Source organism: Perca fluviatilis, chromosome 21 (genome assembly GCF_010015445.1).
Source record: "Perca fluviatilis chromosome 21, GENO_Pfluv_1.0, whole genome shotgun sequence".
NCBI classification, from domain to species: domain Eukaryota; kingdom Metazoa; phylum Chordata; class Actinopteri; order Perciformes; family Percidae; genus Perca; species Perca fluviatilis.
In genome coordinates this window covers 19,417,995-19,429,831 of record NC_053132.1, presented here as the reverse complement: position 1 = coordinate 19,429,831, position 11,837 = coordinate 19,417,995, and the positions used below count along the sequence as shown (strand labels likewise).

General features: G+C 39.3%; 2 protein-coding genes across 2 annotated transcripts; both read right to left on the bottom strand.

Moving 5' to 3' along the window:
* Nucleotides 1-74: 74 nt before the first annotated feature.
* tmem235b (transmembrane protein 235b) lies at nucleotides 75-6,693 on the bottom strand. Its single transcript, XM_039789272.1, has 4 exons — nucleotides 6,059-6,693; nucleotides 5,848-5,928; nucleotides 5,575-5,712; nucleotides 75-997 (listed from the first exon to the last, which is right to left on the bottom strand). Exons 1-4 carry the CDS (start codon nucleotides 6,264-6,266, stop codon nucleotides 768-770), a joined length of 657 nt encoding a protein of 218 aa, XP_039645206.1. The 5' UTR covers nucleotides 6,267-6,693; the 3' UTR covers nucleotides 75-767.
* A 150-nt stretch (nucleotides 6,694-6,843) lies between these two features.
* Nucleotides 6,844-11,671, bottom strand: birc5a (baculoviral IAP repeat containing 5a). The gene is made up of 4 exons (XM_039789273.1): nucleotides 11,227-11,671; nucleotides 10,147-10,256; nucleotides 7,451-7,568; nucleotides 6,844-7,133 (listed from the first exon to the last, which is right to left on the bottom strand). The coding sequence occupies exons 1-4, from the start codon at nucleotides 11,392-11,394 to the stop codon at nucleotides 7,041-7,043; spliced, it is 489 nt and encodes a 162-aa protein (XP_039645207.1). The 5' UTR covers nucleotides 11,395-11,671; the 3' UTR covers nucleotides 6,844-7,040.
* Between the last annotated feature and the right edge of the window lie 166 nt (nucleotides 11,672-11,837).

Genomic DNA, 11,837 nt, shown 5'->3' with positions numbered 1-11,837 from the left:
TCCACTGGGAAACATTGCCAAATTTAAGAAACCAACACTGACATACTTGCAGAAGGAAAGACATTTGAGACGGATGAAACTGAAACATCTGATCAAATTCATGTTAAAAAACAAATCTGTTCCAGTAAGTGGTTACAAAGAAAAAAACACTATGAAACACAGACTGCTGTGTTAGTACTGAAGGAACATGGGAACAGTTAGTACTCTGAGAAATCAATCGTAAGATCAATGGGCTCAAAATACAGACAATAAGTTGCTGCAGTAGTGTAACATTTCGCTGCAGTCACCTGGAACACATTGCACATTTTCAATAGAAAAACTAACTAACATGTCATCAAATATACAATACATCACTTTTAGGTTTCAAAGATTCAAAAACACACAAATACAGCTTACATCAAATGAATTGGCACGATTAAAAATATAGACAATATAACGTGAGAATACAAACGTATCGTATATGATTTTAAATTGTGAGCTCCTCAGTTTAGTTTAGGACAGATTTAATATCTACAGTAGACAATAACATGGTCAGATGCGCTGACAGTGGATATAAGGAGCCACTTCAACTCTGACCACAAGAGGGCGCAATTAGCCAAAACATCTGTAGCTCAACATTTGTATTTTGTGAGAAAGCCTTAATAGTGCCCAGCTACTGTTTGTTACCTTGTTCTAAGGCACAATCACATGCCAGCAACACACGCAGTTCAGTACAGTTCAATTGTCAACCCCTTCTGAATGGGTCGGATCCAGTGTAGAGGCTTGTGTCAGGCCACGGTGGGACTGCTTTGCTGCAGCTTGGCCATTCTCGCAGCCACGAGGAGCAGTACGCTGGTGAGGAGCTCCAGGCCGTAGGAGAGCCAGGCCAGACCCAGAGACCAGCCGAAAGAGGTGTGAATATAGGCCAGACCCTCCGCCCCCACCTGCCTCGCCGTCTCAGCCAGGGCCTTGTCCGAGTAGATGATGTAGAGGCTCACACCACACAGCGTCAGCAGACCTGGAGAGATGCAATGCACATACATTCATTCACTTTTCTTTTTTTAAAGAAATATTTATGTTTTTAGGCACAAACACTTAAGACTTTTTTTAGGCAATACACATGCTGGCATTGTTCTTCAGCAATTATAAAGTGGAAATTCGTCAGCCAGAGTCTCAGAGTTCCGTGCTGAGAGCCCATCAATAAAACCAGCAATAACATCATGCCATTAGCCACCCAAAATCTCATATTGTGAGAGACAGGAAATGCACTGACGTACGTGTTGTCTGCTTACACAACATCCCAGTCATCAGAGACTAGACCGAGACACGCACAAACCCGCACAGTCCCATCAAGTTTCATAGTGTTGCTATTGGAAACCCTTTTAATGTTGTCAGCTTGCTACTGGTTTTAAGGGGATGCAAGTGGAGCGCAGAGGCTACCCAGGGCGAGACTAATAATAATTTTATCACAATTACACCCCAAGGTGCTATGGGCTCGGAGAACTAGGAGGAAGCTGCATCTGATGTCTCATTTGTATGCAGAGAAACACAAACAAAGCGACAGACCGGAAACTGCCTCACATACTGTCGAAAGGACTACTATTACAAGCTACTGTAGCTGAAAGGTGTTATTGGTGGACAACAGCAACAATTGTGATGATTGATAAATCTTTTAAAATAATTTTTTGAGCAACGACACCACATACTGAAATATCTCAACAACTTTTGGATGGATTGCCGTGGCATTTTTAACAGATATTCATGGTCCCCAGAGGATTAATCCTGGTGACTCTGGTGATCCTCGGAAAAAAAATTGTGGTGAATGTTTAAAATGGGGGTTAAGCAGGATGTTCCGAGTTGCACTAGTGACGGTTACCTCTGACCAATAAGTAGTCTGACTCTGCAGTGATACTCCACCTCCTAATATAGGCCCAGGTTGCATGAAACCTCGACGGAGGTGGTACAAAAAACAACTTTTGCTAATGGAAAACCAATAAAGAGCGAGTCAGGTAGAGTTGCGTCGAGCCGTGCCATGCAGTGGAAAAGTGGCATTAGTCTGTTTTTTCCCCTAGTTTCCTTTAATTAGTCACAGCAGCTTTTCAAGGCATGATCACACTCTGGCCCTCTCACTTTTGGTGTTAACACGCATTTCCTGGTTGTATAAGGGGTTTATTAACCCAGTACACGTTGACTGAGGATGCACTCTGGAAATGCTCAGATATTTAATTATTTAATTAGCGAATACTTGCCACGGAATGTAATTAAATAATAGAATTTCAAGGGCGGAAGAAGCCTGAACAACAATTTTGGTGAAGCAAATTTGGGAGACAACAAAGAGACCATGAACAAAGAAACGCCTGGCTCAGAGGCTGGGACAGTTTAAAAGTCGGGCAGTCTACAAGTTCACAAGACAACTCCAATCTAATTGAAGCCTTTATTCCATTCCACACATTACCATGTGCTGCTTATTAAAGGGAGAACATAAAGTGTCTTTTTAAGTAAGTGTTTGTCCATCACAAGGTCCTCTTTATGGAGGTCATAAGGCGTTAGCGAGAGAGCACCCAAGATATCCAGACAGAAGAGCTCCACCAGATGCTCAGGCACCACCAATAACTTAATAACAGTAAATACCCAGATTAGCATAATAGTGTAAACACGGTTAACGGTAATCTAACTCTCCCAACAACCCACATTTATATAATTAGTTTGATAGTTAAATATTTATCAAGTGGGGTGTGCTTACAGTAAGCAGTAGGTAAAGGAAAGACTTTGTTTCTGTTGTTATTGTTGATAAATCTATACGACCTCTTAAGCAGTTGTGTGTAGTTTTAGTTGCGATACGAACATCATATTTATTTTTTGCCTAAAACAAGTACACTCTGTCTGTAACTACCAGCTATAGTTCTCTTTTACTTTTTAAAAAGACTCTGCTTTTCATCCAATATCTATAATATTCTGTTACCTTTGTGGCACAGACTCGAAACCCACACCAAAAGAAACAAGACACTGGTGTGTAACTAAATCTCAAGTTTATTATGAAAGACTGATCCAGCTCTATTAACTAAATTAGTTTTATTCTGGCTAGGACCTTGTTTTAGATCTGATAACCAGGTTGTGGGGCTACATGGCAGTTTTTGGCAATATTTAGAGTCAGCCCCTTTACATTTGTGGTGTCTTAATGGATGCTGCTTTCCTCAGCTGCAGCCCGAAAGCCTTTTCAAGGTAAGCAGGTCATCATGCTGAGTGCTGGAACGGGAACTTATCCATTTGAACAAAGAAAGATGCTACGAGTACGACATATGCTGTTGCTTTAAAGAGAATTATGTTTTCCACATGTGCAGCAGTAGCTGTAAAAAGATAGACCTTCCTCCTAATCTAAACACATTTCAGTGTTTGTGTTCTGGGGCTTTCAAATGAGAGGATAGTGGAGAAAATCACACTCAATAAAGAGCATTTATTTGAGAAATGCTGTATATACTATTATTAGGGATAGTCAACCTTCATATCTATCTATCTATCTAATTGTAAAAATACAGTTCCTTTCCTCATAAAAGGAATATATATATGGAACTGTATTTTTACAATTATGATCATATCATTCTAAAAACATCTATTGCAAAAAATAGTACCGATTCCAAACAGATAATTGAAAATGTACACAATTATTTGTTGACTGATGTGACACACGGTTGAACAGTTTACTCCATTGAACATCTTTTTTTTTTTTTTTTTATTATAATTTAATATGACTGTCCTCCCTTGTTTGTACAAGTAGCTTGCGACCCATTTTTAGGTGGGGGTGCTAATATAGGAAACGCTGTGGGTCGTATTAGAGGGTCGGAACAAACAACCTATGTAGTCGTATGGGTGGAGGATTTAATGTGTAATTGACTTGTTGAATAATGTGTAATTGACTTGTTGAATTTAATGTGTAATTTTGCCATATATGCACCAATAGAGAAAAACATAGTGATACTGATTTTAAACACATCGCCAACTACCCTTTTTGTTTAATAAACAACTTCTAAAAGACATGACGTAAGTCTCTTGTCTGGTTAGTTGCAGTGCATAGATTCTATATCCCACATCAACCACCAAGTTAATGGCCCAGCATGTGCAGGTTTCGGGAGGTCTTAACAAGTGCTATCCTCAACTTTCCAACACAAACGATATGAAATGAAATCCAGAACATTAGAGAGATGCAAATTTGGGCTGCAATCGTTTCCAAAGCATATTTACCTCCCCAAAGATCAATTAAAGCTTTCATAACCCATCTGACCGAGTACAGGATGAAGCCTTCTGACGTAACAGCAACAAAAGCCCCACACACACACACACACACACACACACACACACACACACACACACACACACACACACACACACACACAATCAAACAGCCAATCAGTGTTGGGTGATAATAAACACCAGTGCCTGTGGCCACATGAGATCAATAACTATAAGCGAGGCCAATTTCAGCCCTGCACATGAAATGCTCCCGCCTGCACAAATTAAACACATGGCCTTGCTTTGTCCACACCCCAACCATATGTACATTCCGCCAAACCCTCCACAGCTTTCTAGTGTTTCCTACTTTCTTCTGTGATATCATTAAATGTTGTTCAACTGTAAATCACCGCCACATTGATTGTGACCATTTTCTGATCTAAACCAATAAAAAGTATCTGTTCTTTGCTTTTTGATCATTCTGCTTCAGCACTTTGAGTTGCCTTGTGCTGAAATGTGCTATATAAATAAAATCGCCTTGCTTCTGTTTCAATCAGAACATCAAATAAAGAAAAAAATACTAACAAATTCACTTCATTTTATTATAATTAACTGTGTTGCAGTTACCATATTCTTTGACTTAAATGCTTTGTTTGACCAAATAAAACCCTAAAAACTAAGTTTTAACTTTATGCAAAAAGAGTGCCTTTAATGTCTTTACATTTTTAAAGCAATAGGAGTACATTTCTATCCACAGGTACCACTGCAACACTAAATGTATGAAAGGAAAATGCGGTTTACAATGTAGGAAAAAGTGTGAGAGCTATCCTGTCCCTCACCACACACAGCCATTTGAGTGAAATGATGTTCAACAACGCCTATCACGACAATTGACTCTTTTATACCACCTCTGGCTTTATTTTATTTATTTTTTTATTAAACACTGTGGTAAATGATCCAAAGCAGAATTGCATTGATGTTTACCTCTCTCTTGCACTTACTATTAACACCATCTTACCTACAAGCTTAGTGGCAATAACGTGTAACTTCCAATGTTTCAACCACGATTAAATCTTAAATGTGATAAAAGCAGCATTGTCTTCTGCATGATAGAAAACACGGGCCCAGTAGTTGTGAGAGAGCATTGTCCCTACTGCATAGCTGGATACTCCCTGCTCTATCTTTCGAAGCTCTTTGAATGAGTATTAATTGTTGCACTGATTGATCTTGGTGTATGAGTGCTGCTGGGTATTGTGGTTTTTCTTTTAATGGATCAGTCTTGAATACCTGCTTAATGCCTCACTGCAGCTGAAGATGGATAGATAAACTGAGAGGAGACCTGAGTGAAGGAACTGAACCTTAACTTACTGCAGATGAAGAAGTAGGAGGCCGTGCCGGTGAGGAGGACGGGGCTCCGAGCCAGGGAGCTGACCAATCCACAGATGCCACCAAACAGCAACAGGACCAGGCTGCAGGGAAGCACCACCACTATTGCACTGTGCATGCCTGCACACAGATAACACAAAAACAGATGGATTATAGAGCATCTGTGGAGTTATTGCTGTCTTGACAATGATACTTCATTAACGGAGCAGGTTAGGATGAGCACAGAGTTTCATCAAAGATGGAGGAGAGACTCACTCAGCATGAGCAGCTCAGTCTCAGTGTACTTGGAGGAGTCAGCTGGGAAGGAGTCAATAGTGTCTGTGGTCATCTTCCCACCTGGATGTCACAATCCAAAACACCCAAGTCATCAACATATCTGCAATTTCACTCAATTACTAATTAGGTTATTAAATACAGCACCACAATCTAAATCATTATGAGAGAAAGTTATGGAAAAGTAGCCTACCTTCGTTGATGCTCCACAGTCCCGAGTGGGAGCTCATGTTCTCAAAGTCGCTTGTATTCGTAGGATTCATCTCTATGATGTACCAATATTCGGTTCCGAGGGAAGTCGCCAAAAAAGCGAAGCTCAGAATGCCGCAGATGCCGGCTGTGATCACCAGAGAGCCAAAGGTTACCTTCATCCTGCACAGGTGAGGGTTTAATTCACGCATAACGGTGATGGCTTGGACTCGTGCGTAACGTGGGTTTTGTGGTGTTGAGCAAGTCTTTCACGTTGACGCGCTCATTACGAGACGTGCAGTAAAGTCCCGACAATAGTACGGTGTTGAGGTGATCCAAGTTCGCCTGTCGAGGCTGTAGTTAAAATCTACAGGATGGAGATTAACCTATCCCTATCCCAGAGTTGCGCGAGGACGAGGAGAGCCTTACTGAACAGCAGCAGCTTCTGTCTGGGAGGGACTTGGATTGATTCGGGAGGCGCATACGATTATGAAAGGCATGCAGGGAGAAAATAATGGGAGGAAAATGGGGAGTCTACAGTCAGCTACGCTTTAACAAAATAATTGACAGAATAAGCATACGTCTTTGCAGCACCACTGGACAGATCAGTCCAAGAATACATCACCAAAGTGATGGTATATTCCACAGTAAAGATGACATAAAATAAAACCCTTTAGGTGTATGGGTTGTATAGCTTTCCTCCTGCTAGTTTAATCAGGCTCACCTAGATGCTACACATTAGTACATTTCCCATCAAATACCCCCCCCTCTCAAATTAATAAATCAGTGTAACCAGACTGAATAAGTTTAATGAATAAAAAACATATATAAAGTGAAAACAGTAAAGATGACAGATATACAGTGTTACAAAGAAGACATGAAGGAAACAAGGAAATAAGTCCAGTGAGAGAAACCAGTCAGTCAGCCAGCAACAATGAATCTTTCACACACACCGCCCACTTCATTCATCTGCATCTATTATGGTGTCACTCTTCGCCCATGGCTGTCTTGATTATATCGGCTCTTCTCAGTTTTGCTGCCTCTTCAAACTTGGTGATGCTCTCGTTACAGGATTTGTTCTGCGAGTGGAGGAAATTAAATCTGGATCAGACATAATGTTCCCACAGGAAATGAGTTAACGGATGGAGATCTTAGTCACGCTGTACATCGTGATTATTGATTTAAACTTGTTTCTTGTAGGCCGCCAACTTCACACCTGGCCAGGGATTATGGATGGAAAAATAAATAAAAAATAAATAAAATAACTTTTGAAGACATATGTATACAATAAAACATGAAAAGCTAAAAGAAGAGATTTATCTAACAGTCAACTAATTAAATGATGCATCATATAAGTCAGTAATGGGAAATGTATGGAGTTCTCTGAAGAACGTACAATGATGAACTTCTGCCTCTCCTTCTGTAGTTTCAAGAAGTCCTCCACAGTCAGCTCTTCTACTTTCTTCTTCAGGGCGATGAACTGGCAGGACGGTGAATGAGACTTGTGCTCCTTTCTGGCAACAAAACGAGACAATGATGAGGGGGAGCAAATATTTGCATATGGAAGGAATGGACATTGTACCAGGCACTGTACTTTATCTACATCATCCATGGGCGTCATTTAAAGCGAATATAGATGTGGGAAACACCTGGTCAGCAGGTTTCAGTAAAGCTTCATATGGCTGTGATGTAATCCCATGGCATGTCATTTTCTGAAGCACTCTAACACTTCTTGATGAAAAATACATTATTTACGTAAAGTAAGGTTTCTGCTCAGGAATGAATAGTTTCCAATACAAGTCTGCTTACTAGGGCTGGGTGATATGGAGAAAATCAAATATCACAATATTTTTGACCAAATACTTTGATATCGATACCGCAACGATATTGTAGTGTTGACTATTGGTGCTTTTACAAAATATTTACACAATGAGATTTTTGATAAATAATCAGTAATGTGGATATAATGACTAAGTGGGTAAAGGCAAATAATAGAACAGTTACAACAATCGGGTAAAATCAGAAAATGACGCAACTTTACTGTAATGCAGCTTTTAAAACCAGGAAAAGACAACACTTATGCCATATTACAATATTCAAAATCTAAGACGATATCTAGTATCATATCACGATATCGATATAATATAGATATATTGCCCAGCCCTACTACTTACTGTGGAGAAAACAAGAAAACAATAGAACAACACTAAATAATACACCATCTTGTGAATTCCAACCGTGATTTCATAATAAATGAAATTTCAATGACCATGAATATAAAGGAAAAATGTACATAGTTACAAAGAGTTGAGAAAGTTCATGCCTGAAGTGCTGCTGCATCAGTCACAAACACTGAATAATGATGTAACACACCAAGGAGGAAAGTCTTGAGAATTATAACATAAGCGGGAAAAGTGGTCAAAAGTATAAGCAATATAAAGAAAACTCCAGCTACCTTTCACCTGGCTGCATAGGCTTTTCCAGTGTTACGGCAAAATCTGTGACCCACCAGAATGTGTCACTGTAGAGCTAGTCTACCGGCCGTAAATCATTGTGACTTCGCAAAAAAATAAATAATAATAAATTAAAAAAAAAAAAAATCGGACCCGGGCAAAGGAATTAATAAAAACTATATAAAAATAGCGTTCTTTTCACTGTAAGTCTCGTTTACTGTTACAGGTCATTTATGATCATCAGATGGAAAATTACGCAGTTCCAGAAACATTTAAAAGTTACATATTGTCACTGTAACATAATTTCTTAATTCATTAGTCCATTAGTTGTATCATCAGATCTAGATTTTGTTACCAGTCAGCCAAAAAGGGAAAACTGTCCCTGGGTCAAAAGAGCTGCCTCAAAATGCATTTATGTGAATCATTTTCTGTTAAAAACATATTTGGCCAGTTTCAAAGTTTATAAGGTACTCCACATATTTTACACATTAAAGCTACATTGTGTAAGAATTCCTCCCATCTAGCGGTGAAATTGTATAGGACGACCAACTGAATATTACTTTCCAGCCCTTCCTCCTACGGTGGCCGCACCCGAAATTGGCTCTCACCATCGTTTACATGCAGCTGTTCTAGCCACTCCAATATTAACTTTGGTCTTGTTGCTTTGCCTGTCACGTGGTCGTTTTAATTCTCTTTTTCGCTTCCCTGGCGAGTAATCTTCCCCCTGGCATTCGTCACGGTGCCAATAGGTGTAAGTGGGCGGAAGCCGGAGGTATGTCCCTCTTTGGATAATGTATTTTAAAGATGGAGGCGCTACATGGCTGCCGTCATTCGAGCGAGTCGCTCGTATGTATTCTGAATGTCAGATTCTAAGCTTACGAGAATACTTTGATTAGTTGGTGGAAGTAATTACACATGAATGAGCACATATTTGTGAAAGAACAAAAGTTTTTTTTTGCAAAGAATCAAGAAATTACACAATGTAGGTTTAAGGATCAGTTTCTTAGTCATGTTAAGTATCACTCAGCCGGCAAAAGCAGTAATGTCTTCTGAAGATTTCTGAAGTCTAAGAAAATAACCTTGATGACGATGTCTTGAAGACTACACATTTTTAATGCAAAGTCTGTGTTAACGTGACGTTTAAAAGATGTGGCTGTTTACCAGGTAGAGAGGGTCTAAAAAAAAAGATGCTATTGTGTTGTATTATGGGAAATCAAGTGGTCCAGTGTACCGGGTACCCATAATAAGAAAAAAAGGTTAAGGTATCTCTATGACCATTCTTTGTTAAATCTGTCTCTGATAAGCCCTCTAACTTTATGGAAGTGCAATTTTGAATTGCTGGAGTGCTCATTTACCTTATATGCTTATACTGATTATATATTTTACTCTACAACCTACTTGATTACTTTGCTATTTGTGCATATAATTATGTTGTGCGATTGCTTGTTGAGCTATTTGTCATTTTACCCTGCTGAGTAATATTACATTTGGTTTGTACAGAGTCAACCTATTTCTCTAGAGATAAGACTAATTAGAAAAATAAGATTAACATAAATTGATTAAGAAATGAAGCTGCATAAATCTCCTGTCCTTTTATTTGCGTTTCTGACCCATGAGCCTACTAATGTGCTTATCTTACTCCGGGTCGTCCTGCGGCTCCCAGCCCTCCAGCTCTTTGAGGCAGAAGAAACACATGGCGATGTCTGGGCAGTTGTCTGAAGGGGTGTGAATGAAGCCAGCTTTGGCCATCTGGGGAAACAAATTAACAGACCAACCACATAAAAATAAAAAATAAAGAAATTGTAGCTGTATTTATTGCTACAAAGATAAGTTGTGAAAATTGATTGACAACCACTTTCTTTGGTTCAATCAATATTCCATTACCAAGCAAAAGTGTCCACAACTAAAACAATAAGCAGGTTAACTGATCAATAGATCTACAGAAAAAGAGAGAAAACGATTGAGTCCTTTTCCAAGCAAAAAAAAGGCAAAGTCTTCAGTTCTTTTTGAGTTTTGGCTGCCTGTCAGACAAAATGACCTTTAAAGATGTCACTGTGGGCTCCAGGTAATTGTGGCATCGTTTTTTGTTGTTTTTTGGCTGCTGAGTGAAGCAGCCCTACCAGCCCTTTGCATATTTTACCAGCATTTGACTTTTTAAATGTGATGATTTGCTGCTCTTTTCAGCTCTATATCATTGTAAATTGAGTACCGTTGAGTTTAGGAACTGACAAAACAAACTGAAGAGGTCACATTAGGCCCTGGAAAATTGGGTTTGGCAATTTTTCACCATTTTCTGAACATTTATGGACTAAATGGTTAATGTGTTACTTGAAAACATAACCAAGAAATTAGACCACAATGAAAATAAACATTAGTTGCAGCCCTTCTTACTTATATGAACTAAAGCCAGTGCTTTTAATCAAGTCCTGTGTCTGAGCTCCAGGTTATGCAGGTAACGTTATTCTTTTAAAATCTTAGCTAATAACAATATCAACATTTAACAATATCTACAGCACTTGCTTTGTTATTTGACTGAAAATTAGAGCGACCTTCATTTGTTAACTGAATGAGCAACACAACTTTCAATCTAACATCTGACAGGCCTGTGTTACCAGCACCAGTTTCTTACTCTAGCTAACTAGCTAACGTTAGATCTAATTGTTATTGTGTTAGCTAGCTACCGTTAGCCGTAGCAAAAGTCAACCGTTTGTTCACTCACGTTCTCCGGGGTACACGAACAGTCTTCGTCGAAGGGCCACCCCTCGAAAGTTTTCAGTCTGTTCTCATAAAAATACATTTTAATGTCCTCTTCTTTGAATAGTTCCATTGTATTTAGCGTTAAACTAAACGTCAATGGCTTTGGCTTGAACCAATGTGTTACCACCATAGACAGTATAAAGCCACAGAGCTAAAGGGTGTTTTCAAATTTTGGCGAATGTTCACTTCGACTGTTTTGATTGGTGGCTGAAGATCACGAGCGTCCCGTATTTTCTTCTTCGTGGATCAACACCATGAAAAACGCACAGATACTCCATCTAGTGTTGTGGCTTTGTATGTATGGTGTTCGGCTGCGTGCAACATTTAACCGTCAACTTTTACTGGTGCTAAAACTTTAAACACATAAAACAAACAACTACAGTAATGTTTAAAAAGGTTTATGAAAGAAGATGGAACACATTTCTCTCGTCGTCTTTCCCTGAACCCAGACCGAAGTTTAAACCCTAAACCCCAAACCCACATCCACCGTTTGGCATGAGACTTCCGTTTATTTTTCATGGGTAATGTAGTTCTTGGTTGGCCTGGTCCTACCAGACTCTCGTACATTTCATT

Excerpts from the sequence above, each read along its gene's own strand:
- birc5a (XM_039789273.1), bottom strand. The coding sequence starts at position 11,394 with ATGGTGGTAACACATTGGTTCAAGCCAAAGCCATTGACGTTTAGTTTA. Across the intron at positions 10,257-11,226 it reads GTTCGTGTACCCCGGAGAAC|ATGGCCAAAGCTGGCTTCAT; the intron begins GTGAGTGAACAA and ends TTGTTTCCCCAG. Across the intron at positions 7,569-10,146 it reads GAGCCGCAGGACGACCCGGA|AAAGGAGCACAAGTCTCATT; the intron begins GTAAGATAAGCA and ends TTTTGTTGCCAG.
- tmem235b (XM_039789272.1), bottom strand. The coding sequence starts at position 6,266 with ATGCGTGAATTAAACCCTCACCTGTGCAGGATGAAGGTAACCTTTGGC. Across the intron at positions 5,713-5,847 it reads GACTGAGCTGCTCATGCTGA|GCATGCACAGTGCAATAGTG; the intron begins GTGAGTCTCTCC and ends ATCTGTGTGCAG. Across the intron at positions 998-5,574 it reads CTCCTACTTCTTCATCTGCA|GTCTGCTGACGCTGTGTGGT; the intron begins GTAAGTTAAGGT and ends GCATCTCTCCAG.